This window comes from Gopherus flavomarginatus, chromosome 2 (genome assembly GCF_025201925.1).
Source record: "Gopherus flavomarginatus isolate rGopFla2 chromosome 2, rGopFla2.mat.asm, whole genome shotgun sequence".
NCBI classification, from domain to species: domain Eukaryota; kingdom Metazoa; phylum Chordata; order Testudines; family Testudinidae; genus Gopherus; species Gopherus flavomarginatus.
Window position 1 is genome coordinate 44,929,802 of NC_066618.1, and position 21,589 is coordinate 44,951,390.

The 21,589-nt window shown below is 41.8% G+C and overlaps 2 protein-coding genes across 2 annotated transcripts in view; one reads left to right on the forward strand and one right to left on the reverse strand.

Moving 5' to 3' along the window:
• Positions 1–21,589, reverse strand: part of FAM237B (family with sequence similarity 237 member B) — a 1,214,420-nt gene that overhangs the window by 228,181 nt on the left and 964,650 nt on the right. The window lies entirely within an intron of this gene.
• ZNF804B (zinc finger protein 804B) overlaps positions 5,193–21,589 on the forward strand; it is a 345,019-nt gene continuing 328,622 nt past the window's right edge. Inside the window, exon 1 of the mRNA XM_050939497.1 lies at positions 5,193–5,397. Within this exon, the coding sequence (XP_050795454.1) occupies positions 5,290–5,397 (108 nt within the window). The 5' untranslated portion in view covers positions 5,193–5,289. The remainder of the gene's footprint in view (positions 5,398–21,589) is intronic.

Genomic DNA, 21,589 nt, shown 5'->3' on the forward strand with positions numbered 1-21,589 from the left:
AGACTGAACAGAGTAAAGACCATCACAGAGAAATCAAAATTTGAGTTACCTCTCTTAAAGATGTCTTTCTAATGAAATTTTCTTTGTGGAATTTACTATTAGGCAAATGTAATATAAAGAGATATATTGAAATGCAGAGCATGTTCGTTCTTCATAAAGAGATTGATGTATTAAATATTTATGCAAACATATTAAATTGGCCAGTGTATGAAAACATTACTACATCTTCATCACTTTCACATCTACAATTTTCCCACCAGTGGCTACATATTATTCTTTATCTTTTCCTAATTCAGCTAAACAACACAACTAACAGTGATGAGAAATCAATGAACACTACTACATAATGGAAAAAAGAAAGGATCTTTATCACTGGACAGTATTACCCACTGGAAATACTGGACTTTTGCTAATGCTGGTGTGGGGTCCTTAACTGAACTGCTCACTGGTGTGAAAGGGATTTATTCAGCATTCTTCTGAAAATAATAGATGATTAACTGTTCAGTACAGAGCTGGTTAAGAAATGACCAGTTTGAGTGGCTATATAATATTTAACACTTTCTATGTTAATTTTTTTATTTAATTAACTAGTCTTCACAGTAGTCTTGTGAATAAAGTAAGTACCATCTGATGCAGAGTAGCTTCCCAAAGCCGCAGAAAAGATTCCATGTCACAGCAGAGTTAGAATTTAAGAGTGTGAATTACATTCTCAGTCAGCTACACAAACTACTACACTTGAACCCTCTCAAAGTCAGGGGGAGTTTGGGGCTCATAAGGAATGAGCCTATTACTCTCCTGCTTTAGTACAACCATCATACAGACTGTGGCATTTTACCAACTATGGAATGAATTGCAAGCTCTAATATATACATTGATTAGTCAGCACTTGTGGATTTCCAAAAGCTCCACCCATGGTAAAGTGATGTCAGTTTACACAGTAACCAAAAGACTTCTGGGGGCATATCCCAGTGGGGCATTCTTTGCACAGCTTTAAACTGAGCTGCTCTAATTTCTTTCCTAGGGAATTATGGGATGACTTGTCTATCCTTTCTGGGCACTTGAAGGAAATGTGTGAAGGCACTGGAGGAATAGTGGCACTTGAATGGAACTAGCCTGCATCCCCACTGCAGAGAGATCATGTTAGCTGCTGATGAGTTGTGCTCACTTGGGATTTATTCTATAGCCCCTAAGGGGCCAGCTAACTTGAGTTAAAAGTGTGTGGATAGAATTTGAGTTGGGAACAACACTTGAGTTAACTTTTCAGTGAAGATAAACACTTTTATGTAGGTAGCTAACTTCAGACATAAGTTTGGAAATTTTGGTCTAACCTTTCTGTCTTAACTTCTTCTTATTCAGACAAAACTGACTTCAATGAGAATTTTGCTTGAATAAGGATTTCAGGATCTGATTCTGTAAAATGGAGATAATAATAATACCTCTCAAGAGATTGTAAGGCTTAATTAATGTTTATAAAGCAATTTCAAGGTAATAAATGCTAAGTGCACTTATTAATAATACCAATCCTGTGTAAATTGAGTGGACAGATGAGCTGGAGAACATTTCATTATTCCAATTAACATTACAGACAGATGACCTGATTCTCTGCTTCCTTGCATCTTGAGAAGTCACTTACACATCTGCGAAGGGAGCACTGGGTGGGTATAAAATGTTACGAAAGCAGAATAGTAGCATTTTACACCGACTTACTCAGCTGGAAGTGACAACACATGGTCCAAGTCAGTGAAGAATTAGGCCCAGAGAATATAAAGTATCTTTCATGTAATTGAGAATCATAATTCTGGATTACCTGTGATTAATGAAAGGAAGGCACAGTACCTCCAGAGCCTTGATGTACTGTTTAGAGACTGACAATCTCTAGTTGTTCCATTTAACAACTATTAATCTCATTTCCTCATGATTGTATCCACCAAGTTGTTCATAAAATAGATCCAGCTAGTAATATTTATTATTCCCCTAATCTTGCAAGTTGGAATGAGCCTAAAATGACTTTTAGTGATCAGAATACAGCAGGGTCACTTGAGCCCTTCCCAGGTGGACAAAACCTATTCCTTGCACACAACCTCAGTGAATGAACTGGCAAAGCTTTGTGGGGCTTGAGGAGGAAAATATTCTCCCTGTCCTACCAGGCCATGAAGCTACTGCACATCCACTGCTACATGTTCAAGGCTGTAGCTCCCTAAGTAGGTGGTATGGGTTAACCAATCCAGCTGTGTAATTGCCACCCACCAAACCCTCTGCCTTCTAGAGTGGAAAGAGTACAGGTCTCTGGTGTGCAGATGGTGTGAACTACCCTGCATCCTCTCTTTAACTTCACAGTGCAATTGCACCACTTTCACAGTGTGGGAGGCTGTTCATGGCACTTCATTGGATTGAAGGAATTTGGCCTTCTGTGTGGGTCTTTCAGATGGGCCCTTAAATTGCTTTCATGATCTGGAAAATGAGAATTGTATCATGGAGAATCAATGACTCACAAAGCAAATTTACTCAGTTCACAGCTTAGAAAGATGTTTTTCTAACTGCCAGACCTGCAAACAGCCTTGCACTCAAGCTGCAGGCCAAAATTCTACTTGAAGTTACATCTTTGCAACACTACTGTTTGAAATAGGGTTGCAAAGAAATACATTAGGGAAGAATTAGCTCTGCAATTGGAATGTAGAAAGAAAATAATTTCTGGCTCACTCTCACAGCTCTGTTAGCTCTGGAGCTAACAGGAGAAAAATAGCAAAAAGGATGTGATCCTGAATTTACACAGAAATCGGGCCATTTGCACATATCACTTTCCATAGCAGAACCACACATGAAAAACTGTGGCTCAATCCTGCTTCCATTAAAGCCAATGATAGTTTTGACATTGATTTCAGCTGCAGTTCAACTCGGTCCCAAGGTCTGGTTTGTTTTGTAACAATATTAATGGGCTTAAGCCACTTTTCCCAATATAAAATATATAAATATTAATGGACCTAAATATAGCATTTTCACTTGTGTGCTTGACCAGTATTCCTCTCCACCCACACCCCCAGTAACTGACAGTATGCTGACTAGTTGTCACTTTTCACCCCAGGATACTTGAATTTCAATAATTCTCTATGCCTATAGTTTTATAATCACTTAGTGTTTCTCATTCTAAAGGATCCCCTATGTAAATGTACAATATTATTGTTTCTGTATAGTTAATTTTTATTTTCTAAAAGTTGCTGTTTAAGACTCTTTTTAAGGCTCAGGCAGCCCTATTTTGTTCTCTCTCTAAGTGTGTGTTTATATGTATCTATATATTCAAATCTATTGTTAGATATTGAAATGTTTTCAAGTATGTTCAGTCAAGATTATATAGTACATGAATACCTTATTAACACTATTTAACTGAGACAGTCAAAGCAGGACAGTTGAACTGTCATAGCCATTGATCTTCTAAGTTTTGAGACCCTTATTACAAAATTTGTCTTGTGCAAAAGAAATATATACCTTCAGAATCCTAAATTAGAATTTGCCAAGTGCCGCCTTTAATTTTCTATATTTGGAAATATAGAGGATCTTACTGGGTTTGTAAAGGAAGATTTCTAAGCAGTTTCTACTTATACTGGATATTTAAAATATAGAAAGAACACTATTCTGGAAACAAAAATGCAGCTTACAGATAATTACTAACACTACATGGTTTATATTTTTAATGAGCTAGCTGAATTGCAGATGAACTGTAAAGACAATGCTTATCTATTCAAGAAATGAAGCTGAGTTTGCACAGCAAGCTAGATTTATGGTGAGTGTATCTTGCAAAGAGGAAAGTGACAACCTGTTTTAGCTGCCTAACGTAGGAAACATTTCATGCTTATCATACTATGTAAATTATTTAGGTTTTAAGTTACACCACCCACCTAAACTCGTGAGCTTTTAGGGGGAGGGGATGGGGAGGGGAGATCATGACAAGGGCAGAGACAGAAGTTGGGGAGATTTCTATGCAGAGTTTTGCTCAACTGTGAGACACGTGCAGCTTTAGCCTCTCTCATCTTTGTCCCCTTGAAATCTGTGCTTCTTGTCAACAGCGGAGGCACTGGCAGGACTCTTCCATTCTCGTAGCTGGCTGCTGGGAGATGATCATTCATCCCTCCCCAGTCCAGCCAGGGCGGAGGAGAAAGCCTAATTTCAGCTGCGGGGGTCCGAGCTGCTACACCAGGTGGCTGCAGACAGGAATTTCCCTCCGTCTCAGGCAGCCCGAGTCTAAGGCCACCCCCGAAGCAGCCTGGCTCCCGGCTGGTTTTTGCTTTCCAGGGAAGGGCCCAATTGCACTTCAGCGCCACTCCTCGGGTCGGAATGGCTGGGAGCCCATCGTGTCCCCCTTTAATACTGCACCTCGGACAGGGCCGGGGGGCTTGAGGCGCTCAGTCCTAGCCAGCTGGGGAGCTGTGGCGGGCGGCTGCCTTCAGCCTGGGGGGCGGGGAGACAGGCAGGAACAAGGAGGCTGAGAGGACCGTGCCGGTCCTGAGCAGAGGAGCTGGGGCAAGGCGCTGGGCCGAGGATGGTGCCGGCGCTCAGGGGCTCCTCGCTGGCTGACCCCGTTACGCAGGGGCCAGCCGCGGCCGTGCTACCCCCGCCTGCGGGCGCCTCTCCCGCCGCTGTCCCCGCTGCTCCGAGCCCGCCCGGCAGCACAGCGGCCAGGGGCAGCTCCCACCTGCTGCCTCGCTCGCGGGCCGGGGCCGGCACAGGCTGAGGGGCTCTCCCGGCGCCGCCCCCGCGCTCAGGCGCTGGCCGCAGCGGCGGCGGCACGTGAAGGACTTTGGTGCCCGGGACCCGGAGCCAGCGCGGTGCAGGCAGCGCCCCGCCGGGCGGCGGGACCGGCCATGGGGACCGGCTGCCTCGGAGAACCCCCCGCCTGGCTTGCGCCTGCCCGTGCCCGCGGCTGGGGGGTGCGGGACTAGCGAGCGAGGTGCCGCCGCCGGCCTGGAAGTTGCGCCCTGCCCTGGTTCCTGGCGGAGCTGCCGGAGCCCCGCGGAACAGCATGCGGACTGGCCGCCTCCCGGCTCCCCTCGCTGCGCTCGGGCTGCCGCTGCTGCCCTCGGCGCATCCTGCTGCCGGCAGCTGTAAGGCGGGCGCTGCGGAAGAGCGAGACGCGTCGCGGGGGCAGAGCTCGCCGCCGCTTCACGCTGGCGGTGTCCCCAGCGGGGGTAGCACTTGCTGCTGCTGCTGAGGAGGGGCCAGCCCGCGTTTCCCCCCCCGCAAGCAGCGCACGGCGGGACTGAGCCCCTGCCCTGTCCTCAGCCCGCCCGGACCCGCATGGCGTGCTACCTGGTCATCAGCTCCAGGCATCTCAGCAACGGGCACTACCGTGGCATTAAAGGAGTCTTCAGGGGACCGCTCTGCAAGAAAGGCGCTCACTCCTCGGTAACTGGCATTGCTCATTCCCTTACACTCAGGTAGACACGCCAAGGGGGGGAGGATGGGGGTCACCAGGATCGTGTATCAACACATAAGCGCGCACGGTGTGTGTGGGGGGTGTCTCTGTACTGCCCTGCCTAGGCACGAGCGAGAGTCGGTAATCTGGGTGTTTTACAGAGATTCGCTGGTTCTGTCACTCTGCCTTTGTGTGCCACTTGGAAAAGTTTCTCCCGAGACAGTTATTTGTGGTGTGAGCGGCTGAGATTAACGGGTTTTGCAGCGGCTCTGTTGCTTTGATGGAGGGGGAAAAAGATTTCCCCCTTAACGCTTTGTAGCCTGGTGACACAAACTGAAAGATGTTAAGTTATTTTTGTAGGTGGCTGATGAGTTGCAGCAGCTTCTTGTTTTACAGAAAAGTTAGCGGGTGAGATGGGGCACTGTAACGTTTGCCTGATCAGCTTCAAGTGTAATGGTTTAGTAGGTTCTGCAATGTGTAGAGGAATGCTCAACCTTTTATTTGTTTTCCTGTCTGTTAAAACTGAACTTGTATGTCACATCTATTTGACTTTGGGGTAAAAGCACTACCTATCAAGATCAATCCTGGAAGACCATATAGAATTTATCAAGATTTGGGAAAGGTTGCTAAAAATATAGACTGTCAAGATGTTTAAACAAAACATTTCTGGGTTGCTAAAAAGCATTTTATACCATAGTATCTGTCTTGGTAGGTGATCTTAAAGATAAAGAATACATGGGACCGCAGGTTTGGTTCCCCTTCATTAAGAGGGCTGTAGAAATGAGATAGAGAATCATGTCAAGAGAAGGTACTCTAGGTCTGATTCCTGTTGTTGCTTGTTAGTTATAAGAATGACTGACTAGAATGCATAGTATCTTTTATCAGAGGGGTAGCCCTGTTAGTCTGGATCTGTAAAAGCAGCAAAGAATCCTGTGGCACCTTATAGACTAACAGTCTATAGGGTGCCACAGGATTCTTTGCTGCTTTCATAGTATCTTTGTATGCTTTAATCTGAATTATTATGGAGACATCATTATTTTTAAGTTGTTCAGTGACTGAAATGTAATTGTTCCATTCACAAACCTATTAAAGCTGAAGGTGTAAACTACATATGGATACTGAAGCTCAGAGAACATAAACAGAGCTTATCATTACAGTACACTGCTAGTGTACAATAAGTGAAATCCTGTCCCCACCGATGTCCTGGCAAAACTCTCATTGACTTAAATAGGGCCAGATTTCCCTCTATTGATGTGTATCAGTCTGTACTTTAGAAAATGCAGTTGTAATTAAAGTCCCTGCTTTCTATTTATTTCATAATTCAAAAACAATTTAATAGAGTCATCTGAATAATAATTCCATATATAACCGAAATCTACACAGTGTAAGAGGGCAGAGTGCTGAGACCTCACATGTGGGGATTTTATTTCCATTGCTTTATTTTTATCACACAGTATAGTAAAACTGGTGGTATGGTATTCACCATAGTCTAATACTTTTTGAACTGTTTCAGGATCTCTGACTTAAGTGCCTGATCCAAACCTCTTTGGAGTCAGTGGAAGTCTTTGGATTAGGCCTTAAATATTTATAAGTGTGTGTGTGTGTGTGTGTATATAATTTTCCTTATACAGTGAGCTTGAATCTATTCTCATGTACACAAGTTCACACCAGTATGAGTCTATTGATTTCATTGGAGCTTCTCCTGGCTTACATCACTGCTAGTAATAGCAGAATCAAGCTCACAGTATTTCATGTAAAACTTTGTAACAGAAGGTCTTGTAAAAATCCTCAGTAACAATTTAGCTCTGCTTATAACTGCATGTACAAATGAATTGTCTCTGTGTGCATGAAATATGCATATTTGTATGTGGCATGCAACAGAGAAATAGAAAACACATATGGACTTTTTCTCCTACTTTTCAATTATAGATTATCTAATATCCATAGTAAATGTGTCTTCCAAACTACTTTGATAGAGTTCTAATATATAGGCTCAATTCTGCATTTCTTGCATATATGCATTCCTGGCACAAGGTGTTAGAATTCTATGAATAGATTATTTATGGTGTATTTAAAATGATATTTCTGTCCAAGTTATAAAGAGAGGTAAAACGTAGTGAATACCCTTTCCACCCACTCCCCTCAAAGGATCCAATATTCTCTAAGTTGGAGAGATATAAAATGTTTACAGTTAAAATTTAGTAGGACTTTCCTTGTATTCAATTTATCGAGCTCAAATTGGAAAAAAGTAATTGGAAATATGTACCCTAAAATTATAGTTGGAATATACTATTTCCCTCTGTTTTCAACTTATTTCCCTTTCTTTTAGCCTACAGCCCTACACAGTGGGGTATGATTCCAGTCCTCTGAATCTGGGCACCAAATGAAATAAATGTAACATTTTTATTTCTCATTAGCGTATAATTCCTTTGAGATAATCATGTAAGATTGTTTGGGAACTCAGGAGTAACTTTTGTTTTGATACAAGTATTAGACAGCAGAACAGGCACTTAAAAATAATTTAAAAATAAATAGTTTAAAAAATTATTTGGTGTTTGTTTCGCTTCCTCTGTCTGTAAATCGAAGGGCCTTAGTAATCATGCGCCCCACTGTACAGGGATCAGTGGGAGACAAAAGGTCCCATTTGTGTCCCCTTTTCAACATATAAAGACAAAAACTCCCGTTTCTGGACTCATGGGCCATGAGAGTTAAAGCTGTGAAATTGTATATCTAGGAATGCTATCACTGGGACAGGACTGAATCGTGCCAGTCCTGACTCTTCATCCAGAATAACTGCAAGGGGAAATTCCACATTTGGAGGGAAAGAAGATTTTTCCAACAGGGATGATTTTTAATGGCTTCTCTTTGAACCTGCTCAGGGTTTTGGAAGGTTAGTCAGGGGTTCACATTTCTCAATCTTTTTCTCTCTGAGGCCCACCGCAACATACTATAAAAACTCCATGGCCCACCTGTGCCACCATGACTGGTTTTCTGCATGTAAAAGCATTAGGGGGTAGCAAGTAGTGCAATTGCCTGGGACCCCATGCCACAGGGGCCCCCACAAAGCTATGTTGCCCAGGCTTTGGCTTTAGCCCTGGGTGGTGAGACTCAAGGACCTGGGCTTCAGCCCCATCCATTGGGGCTTTGGCTTTCTGGCCTGGGCCCCAGCGAGTCTAATGCTGGGCCTACTTGGCGGACCCCCTGAAACCTGCTTGTGGCCCCCCTGGGGGGCCTAGACCCCTGGTTGAGAACCGCTGGATTAGACTAAGTCATCGGGAGATGGCTTAGTAGGCAAGATTCAGTCCTGTCCAAGTGATAGCATGCGTCTGATGAAGTGGGCATTCACCCACGAAAGCTTATGCTCCAATACATCTGTTAGTCTTTAAGGTGCCACAGGACTCTTTGTTGCTGTAAATAATAATGTACAATTACTTTTTATTAATGTACACCATGAAGTGTATAGGATATGTAACATTGCTGAGTTAATATTGGGAGTAATCTTAAGTCTTGAATTTCTGTACTTCTGAGTGCTTAATTTCTGAATCTGAATGTTGCATTAACACTATTTTTTTTACACTTAATCTGAGAATCTCTGTTTTAAGTATCAGAGGGGTAGTCGTGTTAGTCTGGATCTGTAGAAAGTGACAGAGAGTCCTGTGGCACCTTATAGACTAACAGACATATTGGAGCATAAGCTTTCCTGAGTGAATACCACGCATCCGACGAAGTGGGTATTCACCCACAAAAGTTTATGCTCCAGTACATCTGTTAGTCTATAAGGTGCCACAGGACTCATTGTCTGTTTTAAGTGGAAACATTGGATCAAATTTTAACTACTGAGTAATAACTAGTACCTACATAATTACATCTGTGGTCACTCAAGGCCAAGGCTGGCTCACTTTACCCACATAAAACTCCAATTTACTCCAGTGTAATTATTCATAAGTAAAATTACTCATGTCTTTAAAGTATTTGGAGGATTGAAACCTTCCTTGTAATCTACATTATAACCTGGAATGATGATAAAAGACCATGGACTTCTTTTAGACAAACATGTTAGAAGTTAGTAGTTGCTAAATTAGGTACTACTTCAGTATCATATTAGGAAGCAGTGGTACTGTAGATTTACCCATGGGTAACTACAGAACTATAACTTCATTCTTTGATCATCAGCTCTATCTAGATTGAAATTGTATACAACTTAGAGGTGAACAGAAAAAAGCATCAGCATATATTATAACATTACTGATGCAAACCTCTACATACCAAGGGTTAGTGCCTGTAAGACTTATCAAACACATTTTAGTGCTTAGAAATATTATCCAATATTAGTTATGATTTAAAGTTTCAGAAGGGAAGTTTTGAGCATGAGACATTTATGTCTTCTGTACTATACTGTACTTGTGATTTTATTTAATAACTCCAAATTTAAGTTTGAAAGATATAGATTTATGTCTTGTGGTAATTTTTTATGGCAATAGTCTTGAATATGCAATATTTATAATTATTACTGTTTAAGCAATCCTAGGTTGATAAAGTACAGGCTATCTCACGCATGAGTCTACATAGTCTTTAATGTATAATGTGTACCTTTCTATATTTAAAGAGTTCTGTATTAACAGACCATGAAATGTCAGTAGGCTTAAGGCTATGCTTTCAGAAATGAGAACAGTAGTGAATATTTTAAATACCTTTATCAAATTTCATGGCTATGTGAACATGGGTTTCTCAGACTGGATTCTTTCATAGTATTTATTTAGTGTATTTTGCTATTGTAGGTCCCTTCCAACCCTGATATTTTATGATTCTATTGTACAGTAAGCAAATCCAGCCTCTCCTCCATGTCTGTAGAAGGTCCTATGGCATAATGAGTGTGGCAATATCTGGGAGACTACAAGTAGATGTGCATTCTGTCTGTGTAGAGGAAGGTGATATGGCATTTATTCAGGGGAGGGGCAATGGCATAGGATCTGCACTATAATGGTTTGTCTGCCCCCCACCATCCCTCCCTCTTAGGGGAAAGGGGCTATGTGTGGACCTTCAAATATGGAAGTAAAAGAGTGGGCTATGGAAATACTGGTGAGGATTTTAGCAGAAGTGGAGTGGACTCAGTAGCATACATCATGGAGTTGTATATGGTCAGTGTTCTAGAGGCAGTACAGGTATATTAATGGACACAAAGAATGTGGGAAATCCACAGAATTTCAGGTTCAAGTATGATGCCAAGATGATGGAAAATAATGAGTGGTCTGAACAGAGGAGAGAAATATCTTGCCCAAGAGCAGAACTTCTGTCTTTAAGATATTTAGTCTTTCTGACTTTAGTTGGAATAACTTAGGTTTTGAGCCTTTCATGTGTAGGTAGTAGGAAATTTTCTAATAAGACTTCTCTTAGCTAAATGCAATGAGATCCAAACACTAAATCAAGCATTTACAGGGGATTTGTGACACTCTGGAGGATTTTTATGGCCTAGAATAGATTACATTGATCAATGCACTGTATGTAGTTTCTTCATCTGTGACAGACATACCGTGATACTGATCTGCGGCCAACCCTCTCAGAAAGTCATCCTGTCACGTCTCACGGGGCTTAGCAGGGTTGGAGTGGGTAAGTACTTGGATATGAAACTTCCAAGAAGAACTCAGGCTTCTTGAGGAAGTGGTGCTGGTGATTCAGCCGGTTCTCTTCCCTCTGAATCAGTTCTCAGCCAAAGCTGTTAGTTTGCACTATGCTGGTTGACGGTTTTCAGATACATACTTCAGTTTATATCTCAAAGTTTATATTACTTAGGGTTATTAAAAAATTCCTTGGTATTTTTGCAAAAACAGAGTTGAATCCAATGTCCTAGCCAAATTTCAACTTCTTCAATACATTTCCCTGCAGCTTCAATTGAATACAGTATTTTTCACCTCCTTTCCCCATACTGTTTTGTAGTAAGGGCTAAAGGGCTGGTATATTACATTTCAACAGTGGCATCATTTCACCAATATGCAAAGTGAATTCTCAGTTCTAAAAGGCTAAATTTTCAAAAATGTGTGTCTCATTCTATTAGCAGAGGTTAGAGTCGGCATATGCACTGTTGTTCCAATAATTAAAAAAATAAAAATAATTCAAACATACTTAGAAATAATATAAGATGGCCACAGGCACAGAAGCAGGTGCAATAAGAACTCTACAACTGACTCATCTCCCCGTCCCTCTGTGTAGCAAGTAGGAACAGTGGGAGTTTTAAAAACGTCTCACGAAGTAGGAGATGATGTGAAGATTGTGGAATTAGGGACACCAGATACAAAACAGCAGGGTAGGGTCGGGTCACTGGTAGTTCTCAATTTTCCCTTACTGTGGAGCTTACTTTGGACCTGAACAAAGAAAGTGCCTTTTCATGGCCACCATGAAGGAGGGACCTGCACCAAGCACAACTATGGGGCACACTAAGAAAGCAAGTTAAGGGCCAGGCAGTTCTCCAACACACAGTATATGAAATTAGAAATAGATGGTGGCTGCTGGAAAGGAGGGATCCCCCTGAGAGATGCAATTGTGAGTAGTAGCTGGCAAGCCACGTATCCAGTATATCTCTCAGCATAAACACATCATCCCACAATGCTCTGTCCCCTTAGCAGTTCTGACAGCAGTGAAAATGAGTCTGCTGTTTGCTCTGCCATAGAAACCATTGGGGACATACTATAGGCACAGAAATATAAAATAAAACTTTTGGTTAAAAAAAAAAAGGAATAAACAATAAACCGACAGCTGCAACAAATAAACTGACTTGTACAGTTTCTTCTTTAGCTTCTGTGAAAAGACAGCATAAATGGAATCAAAGTTACAAAATAATAAAAAAGCCACAAAACAGGGAGGTAAAAACAGAAAATGGTACTTACATTTCTCTGTGACAAAAGTGTCAGGAGCAGTAGACTGTGACCACCTGCCAGGAAACTCTCCTCCCCCTCTAGAATGAAAGCATACAGCACACTTGCAAAACTATGCACTTTTGTAGGCATAGGTGCAATAACAAGGTAAAATCACTCCCACATACGTCTAGGTATTTCTAAACTTGTCACTTCAGACATTTTACACATCAGAGGTTTTCCTGCATCTCCTGCTGACTTGTGCTGTATTTCCTACAAATTCTAACACCTCTGCCCCTTTTGGGAGCATAAACAGTCATGCAGTCCACTCACAGAACTTCACAGGTGAAATGATTTCCTGCTTTTTCAATTCTTCTCGCTGCCTTTCTATGAGTTCCTGCAAAGCATAAGGAACAGGACAGGCCTTTAGAAATGCATAAATGCACTTTTAGCCACATGCAGCTTTGCTGTTATACCTTTTATTAACCCTGGATATGTGTTATATAGAGCTTCATAGTTTATTTTTAATTCTGTCACTAGATTCAACACATTGTGTGTGGCATTACAGTCCAATTTAACCTTCTTCAGCCAATGTCTGCTGTCAGCAAAGGGCCGTTTCCTTCATCCACAATTAATGGTAATGATAAACAGGTGCATTCATGTTTTGACATGCTCTCCTGCCATCCTAATACTTTTATTGTTCCCTGATTATTGTTTTGTAAAATTAGATTAGCTTCTCTCAGTTTTGCGTCAATAAGTGTTTGTTTCTTCAGAAATCACAGGTATTGTTATCCTTGTATCCACTTCTTCTCAGACTTTCAATTCATGTATATTTACACTCACCCCACCATTTCAGTTCAGTTTATTCTGCGTTACATACAGTTTTGAGAAATGATATAGAATGAAGAGGCACAGTTTCTGAAGTCGGCCATTCCTCAAGTAGCTAGGTTGGTGGTTCACTCTGGTAAGCATTAATTAGTTCTTCTCAGCACACTCCTTTCTGAACTGTTGTGGTGCCTTTCAGGCCTGGGCAGCTTGTTGTCCCTTCTTACCATGGCTCCTATACTATAGCTTGTTGAAGAAACAGTGCTTTGTTTCTCCAGCAACACATCCATTTTGCTTATCTGGGATGTCGTGAATTATATAGTCATCTTTGTCCATGGACTGGACTTTGCTCCCTTCACGTGCAAAACTGACAGAGGTGCTTTCTCAAAGTGGAGAATTTTTCCCTATGCCATTCAAGACTAAAGCAAGTGAGTAACTTTACTTATGTGAGTAGTCTCATTTCAAGATGAGATCTTTTGTATGAACAGTGCTCAGTAGCCTCTCTTTAATTCAGGTTTCCTTATCCCAAGAACAAATGATTTGTAAGGGCTTCTTGTAAAAAGTTATAACCAAAAAAAAAAAAAATGGATTTTTAAGACTGGCTAGAATGCAGAGATATTTTTCTCTTTTCATTTAGTTTATTTGATAGAATTTATCTCTTTCAGCTACAAGATTTGTGTTTGGCACATAATGCTTGTTAAGCACCTTTAAGTCCTTGTGTTCCATCTCACCTAGTTCTTGTGGGAAACATACTTTAAGAACTGGAAATGTCACTTTTCTCACCATGTTAGGATATCTGGTGCGGAGGCAGGAGAAGAGAGGTAGAACTGTTAGGATTTTTTTTCCCTATGGAAAATTGTGTCTTTTTGGTGAAAAATCAAAAACTGGAAAATTTAAATTCTGAAATGAAACTGCCTCATGGGAGTTTCAGTTCAGTTGCCTTATTCTCCCACTCTCCTATTTAAGATCTGGTTCCTATCTGAACTTCATCTCCCATGATGCCCACATTCTCCCCTCCTTGTGAGGGGAGATGGTGCATCATGGGAATCACAACCACACCACAAACTCTGATGCTTCTTTGATAGCTCATGTTCTAGAACAGGGGTGGGCGAACTGCGGGCTGGATCTGGGCCATGAATTGTTTTAAGCCAGTCCGTGAGCACCTGCTGGGGAGCAGGATCGGGCCCCGCTTAGGCGCTGCAGCCAGGGCACAGGGTCGGGCTCCCAGAAGCTGCGGCATGGCCCTGCTCCAGCTCCTATGTGCTCTAATGGCCCCCTCCAGCGTTTCAATGGGAGCTACAGCGTGGGGCAGCGTGCAGAGCTGCCTGGCCGTGCCTCTGCATAGGAGCCAAAGAATGGACATGCCACTACTTCCAGGAGCTGTAAGTGCTGCTCACAGCCTGCATCCCTGAGTCTCTCCCCAGACCCCAACCCCCTGCCCCATCCCTGATCCCCCTCCCACTCTCCAAACCCCTCAATCCCAGCCCAGAGCACCCTCCTGCACCCCAAACCTTTCATCCACTGTCTCACCCCAGAGCTCAGGCTCCCAGACGGAACCTGCACCCCTTCCCACACCCTAACCCCAATTTTGTAAGCATTCATGGCCTGCCATACAATTTCTATTCTGGGATGTGGCCCTCAGGCCAAAAAGTTTGCCCACCTCTGATCTAGGACATCACTACAAAACAATATTGTATTCCTAAGTGAGCTATGGTTTACATAAAGAGTCAAAATCTGCCCTCAAAAGTGTGAAGTCATTGCCAAAGATCACTGGATGTACATAAGTGAGCCTGTGGAAAACTGGAACCGTCAGCCTCAAGTGTAGCATCATTAAGAGTCTGATTCACCAACTCCAGGATATAAGTAATCCCCATGAGGAAGAACAATAATGCCTCAAATATGTATGCATGCAAAAGTGCATCCATGCAAATGTTCCTGAATAGCAAATAAATACAGTAACTCTGTGCTTAACATTGTAGTTATGTTCCTGAAAAATGCTACAATGTTAAGTGAATCCAATTTCCCCATAAGAATTATTATAACTGGGGGAGAGAGGTTAGGATCCAGGGAATTTTTTTCCGCCAGACAAAAGACATTATTTACATATGTATAAGTCCTAAATAATTTTAAACAATGTAATACTGTACTCACTAATGATGATTATGAAGCTTGGTTGAGGCAGAACCGTAGTGGAGTTGGGGCAACGGGGTTGCCCGCGGGGTTCCACCTGCCTGGCGCTCCTGCCAGGGAGCGGGGTCAGGGCCTTGCCTGCTCCCCAGCAGGAGCACCAGGCAGGCAACAGAGCAAGCCAAACAACCTTATAAAGGAACTTTGTGCGACTTTAGATGAGTATGTTCTCTAGTAGATCATCAACCTAAAAATGAAATAATGTCAACTGGGACGACTTTAAGGGAAGAGTTATTGTAGGGATTTTAATATGATTGAACCAAACAGGTTTGTACTTTAATATGATTGAACCAAACAGATTTTTGAAATTCAAATGAACATCTGCCAACACTGTTTTTGCAGTATTCCACCAGCTCTATTGTTTACTCATATGTTTTAAAAAATGTTTCAGAAGTTATTAAAAAATTCTTGGTTTATGATTATACTCTGTATGCATTATATCAGAGAGTCACTGTAATATTAATCTAAACATTCAGGGTTCACTCCTGCATTTGTATGTTTTATGTGGGTTCTCATCACTGCTTATCTTGTAAAATCAATTACTGCATACGAGTAACAAGGATTTGTTATGAGATGTATGTTTGCATACCTGAGAGTGTTGTTTAGTGCTCTCTATATATTGCTGTGCATCCAATAGCAAGATAACCATTACTATTTTTGTAATAAAAGGGCAGCTTTTGGGTTTTCTGTTATGCTAGATTAAATTTATGTGCATACTATATGGGATGTAAACATTATCATAAAAGTTTTTTTTTTGTCCTAGTTTCAAAGTTATGCATAATGATAATTGGGAAGTTGGCTTAAGCAGAGAAATAGAATTATTGCCAAGAAGATTGCATGCAGCTCTGAAACAATGCATATATTAATCAACTCAAGTTGCTATTAATTTTTCAATTGATGTTTTTCCCACAATACCCTCTAAAACTGTTTTAGTACATTTGTGTCAACAGAAATGTTCTATCTATATTCTGCTCAGGCTGAACTGGAGAGGAGTATTTGGTGTTGGTGAGAAAATTCTCAGTTGTAATCGACAATAAATCTGCAGCGTGCATTTCCAGCTTAGATTGTATAATGTAAGGAAGGCTTGTGAAACTAGATTACAAAGTGTAAGAAACAGAACTTCCTTTCATATTATCTCTGATAGCAGAACATTTTTACAGAAGGGGTTTTGCTTTAAAAATGAAATAAATTTCTAAATTCATATTTATAACCTAGATAAAGACTGTGATCTCACCAGGTACTGAAAATTTGAGCCCATGCACTTATCTCCCAGTGAATGTACATGCCAGGAATATGCATCTTCTTCATCAGTCTGATAATTATGCCGTTTCACGTATTTTTCAATGCAATTTTCAGTGGAAATTTGTGGTGTTGATTTTTGTAATCATGATTTGCATGTGTTTTAAAAGTTAACAATACGGACCATTGGTCTGTACTTATCACCAGATCCTCGGGACTTTAGGAGTTGTTTAGGAGTGCAACGATGTGAGCTGTGAAAAGCTCTGAATGCTGATATTTTTTGTGGAGGCATTCTAGCAGGGAGAGTGTGTCTCTTAAATTAGCTCCTTAGGTTTCCTGACTTGCAGCCTATTGCCTTTAACTGTGTGGTTCTAAGCTCTCTACTAGATAAAATCTGTGCAAAATCTTGTTCTCATGAGAGGGAGCTCACAGACTAGGGCAGGGGATCTCAAACTTCATTGCACCGCAATCCCCTTCTGACAACAAAAATTGTCACATGACCCCAGGAGAGGGGACTGAAGCCTGAGTCCACCTGATCTTTGCCACCCCGGGTGGGGGCCAAAGCCTTGCTGCCCCAAGCGGGAGGCAAAGCTAAAACCCAAGGGCTTCAGCCCCAGGCAGGGGCCCTGTAATCTCAACTCCACTGCCCAAGGCAGAAGCCCTCAGGCTTCGGTCCCAGACAGTTGGGCTCGGGCTTTGGCCCCAGGCCCCAGCAAGTCTAAGCCAGCCCTGGCAACCCCATTAAAACAGGATTGTGACCAACTTGAGGGTTATGACTCACAGTTTGAGAACTGCTGGATTAGGGGATTTGGTGTGAGTCTTCGAAGCAGCATTTATAAGTATTACAGAGGATTTTCCAGGAGGCCTGCAATGCTCTCTCCCTACTTTGATTGCCCACTGAGAGGAGAAGTTCTTTGGTCCCACTAAGTCTCAATGGTGGCCAAAGACTCCACTTCAAGGCAGTCAGGTGACTCCATTGCTGTGGGAAAATAGCTGGCCACTTTCTCATTTACTATCTTTCACTCATCTGTTTAGATGCTTCCTTCAGGGACATGAGGTAGGAGAGGCATTGCGTTCCTCCAAATGTGACTCTGAGAACTGAATTGCAATGTAAGACAGTGTGGTGGTGGGGACAGAGTCTGAGGAGTGGGCAAGGCTTTGGCAGCCATGGAGCAGCTCTGTGGGCCCTACCCAGGGAGTAACTTCTTCTCTCCAGCCTAGCTGGGTCTCACACTTGCTGGGCAGAAGCATCAGGAGTTGGCCTAGAGATATTAAGAAATATTTTTTGTTTCTTTTTTATAAAAGAAAAATAAAATTAAGAAGTCCAGTCATGTAGGTTCACCATTCAATATACACACACAGTGGATTAGTATCAGGGGGTGGCCACGTTAGTCTGTATCCACAAAAACAACGAGGAATCTGGTGGCACCTTAAAGACTAACAGATTTATTTGAGCATAAGCTTTTGTGGGTAAAAAAAAACCACTTCTTCAGATGCCTGGAGTGAAAATTACAGATGCAGGCATTGTTATACTGACACATGAAGACAAGTGAGTTACCTCACAAGTGGAGAACCAGGGCCAATTCAATCAGGGTGGATATAGTCCACTCCCAATAATTGATGAGGAGGTGTCAATTCCAGGAGATGGAAAATTGCTTTTGTAGTGAGCCAGCCACTCCCAGTCTCTATTCAAGCCCAAATTAATGGTATTAAATTTGCAAATGAATTTTAGCTCTGCAGTTTCTCTTTAAAGTCTGTTTTTGAAGATTTTTTGTTCAAGTATGGCTACTTTTAAATCTGTTACAGAATGTTTAGGGAGACTGAAGTATTCTCCTACTGGCTTTTGTATGTTACCATTCCTGGTGTCTGATTTGTGTCCATTTATTCTTTTACATAGAGACTGTCCGGTTTGGCCAATGTGGCACATGATGGCATGTATCACATTAGTAGATGTGCAGGTGAATGAGTCCCTGATGGTGTGGCTGATGTGATTGGGTCCTCTGATTGTGTCGCTAGAATAGAAATGGGGACAGAGTAGGCAATGAGGTTTGTTACAGGGATTGGTTCCTGGGTTAGTGTTTCTGTGGTGTGGTGTGGTGTGGTGTGTAGTTGCTGGTGAATATTTGCTTCAGGTTGGGGGGCTGTCTGTAAGCGAGGACTGGCCTGCCTCCCAAGGTCTGTGAGAGTGAGGGATCATTTTCCATGATAGGTTGTAGATCGTTGATGATGTGTTGGAGAGGTTTTAGCTGGGGGCTGTATGTGATGGCCAGTGGTGTTCTGTTATTTTCCTTGTTGGGCCTGTCCTGTAGTAGGTGATTTCTGTGTAACCGTCTTGCTCTGTCAGTCTGTTTCCTCACTTCCGCAGGTGGGTATTATAGTTTTAAGAAAGCTTGATAAAGATCTTGTAGGTGTTTGTCTCTGTCTGAGGGATTGGAGCAAATTTGGTTGTATCTTAAGGCTTGGCTGTAGACAATGGATCGTGTGATGTGTCCTGGATGGAAGCTGGAGGCATGTAGGTAAGTATAGTGGTCAGTAGGTTTCCAATATAGGGTGGTATTTAAGTGACCATCACTTATTTGCACTGGATTAGTGTATATGCACACCCAAGCAATTTACGTGTATCAATTAATTGATGAATGCACACTCCATGTGATGTCACTGAATGCATATGCAGAAAAGTCCAGTTTTTCCTAGCTATCTAAATGCTTGTTAACAGCCTCTATAAACCTACACTATACTGTTTCTTCAAAGAAGTAAGGATATTACATAGCATGCATCTGTATACGTTGATAACAACATCAGTCTCATATAGCATTCATTCTATTTCATTTTAAAATATAGAACCCAAAACTCAAATGGAAAGGTGAAGTTTAGTGAGCTCAACCAGGTAAGGTCTGTGGTATACACAGAATCCTTTAACAAAAGTTTTGAACTTCTGCTGAAGTGGTAAATATATCCTAAGCTGTTTTCTATGGCAAACAGGCAACCTAAGAGAGGCTTAGCAACACTGCAGAATGATTTATACACAATGTAGATGCCATTTTAGGTAGTTTTACTTTCTGTGGTGAGTGAAAAATGTCTATTAGTTATTAATAAGTGATAGAAAAATCACAGACTTGTGCCTTTTGATGTTGAAATCATATCCATACCCTATGAAATGAAAACAGTATCAAAATAAATATTGAATATGTGAACTTTCTGGTTGTATACTTCCCTATTGAAGATCAGTTTATCTCTATGGTGTCTTGAATACTATGTAGAACAAGGATTAATATTCCTTGGTATATACTATGTAATGTAGCAGTTTTTATTGCTCAGTAATGCATTATATTGTTTATTACTTCAGATCTTTAAAATATAACTATGGGCACCCAGCCAGCTTAAAAATCACAACATAAACCAAAGGAGTGCCCCTAAACTTAGCTATCACAGCCACTTTCTCCTCAACAGCTATAAGAAAGAGGGGAAAAGATAACATTCTAGGCCTGGCACAAAGCCTAACATCTGCATAATGTGGATTTGGAAGTCTCCTCTTATTATTTGGGGGCCAAATTTTCATCCTGTGAAGTGGGAGTATTGATACTAACTTCAATGAGGCCAGGGTTTGGTCCTTTTAATGGTTCACACTGGATATCTTTAAAGCTCAGACTATCTATTCAGGGTATGTATTCCTGTCTCACCTGAAAGAACAATTGATTTAATATGGCACAGGGGTGCCCAAAGGCTGTAGGCTCAGCCCTTTAGTCGCTAACGGTTAAATGTGCATGTTGGTTTTACCCAGATTGCAAGTTTCAGCTAGAGAGGTAACGTTTTAAAATCTTAAATAACATTTGATTTCTAGGGAAAGCTGTAAAACCATCTGTTCTTCAAAATTAGCTCATAGATCCTTGCTAATGTTTGTATAGCACAAGGCCAAAACCAGAGAAATCTGCTTGAAAGCCAGAGAAGGAAAGTTTATGTTCACAGGACCTTACCATCCTGTCGTTTGCACAGTGTGCACTGGAAGGAAAGTGAGCAAGCTATACCCAGGTGGCCGGCCCCTGCATGAATACACAAGGTAAAAATGGTTCAGGGAGCCTTCCTTCTTTTGTCTTCAGCTCTACAGAGAGCAACGACAACAGCCATCCCTCTAACAGTAACTACTGGCGCCAGAATACTCTGACTCCTGTAATGTGAGAAATTGGTGTAATCTTGATCCATGTGCTGACTAGGGTCTGAAAATAAAGTTTTACTAGCACTCCTGGATCTCGTACCTGCTGGAGCATAGGTACAGCTCCTTGGTACAACCCCTTGGATAGAGGAAGGGTAGGGAAGATGTGAAACAGTTTATGCTGCCCCATCCTCGCTGCCTCTGTCATATCAGGCCAGTTAGCTGGGAGCTCTGGGTAACACTGAGGCACAATTTACCCCAATGCTTTTAGAAAAGATCATGCAATATAATCAGATTGCCTCTTCTGCTGCCATCCTGAGCACTGGGGTGCAGAAAATTGTGCCTGCATTAACAACATTTTATGAGCTCAGGAAATAAAATGAGCATCACACTCCATGTAGGCCTGGTCACATGCTCCCTTTAAGAAGCTTGTAAACAAGCCTTACCAAAACCAAGTTATGTAACAATTTAAAAGAATAATACAGTTCTCCTCTTCCCCAATGAAGCTCTGAAGAATTCCAGCAGGCTTATGTATCAACACTTGCTTCTTATTGCATAATTAACAACTCTCCTCTCTTAAGTTTGCCAACAATGCCCAACTCAGTGCTTCCTTTGCCCACTCTTGTTCGTGCCTGAAATGACCTTATAACCTTCCATTCAATATAACAGAATTAGTGGAACTAGCATGATGTGTGGCTTTTGAAAGCAAATGCTCTCATTACATTAATTTGCATAAACCTCCCTCCTTCTCCATTACCACTGCATTCCGTCTTATTTAAGCCAGATTGTAAACTCCTTGTGGGTTACTCAGTGCCAAGCACTCTGCCAGCACTAACAAAAAATAATTATTTAAGATGCGGTGTCATCAGGATGTAGATGACAAGTAACTCTGTTATATTTTTATCAAGATTGGATGATAAATAGAGACTAGGG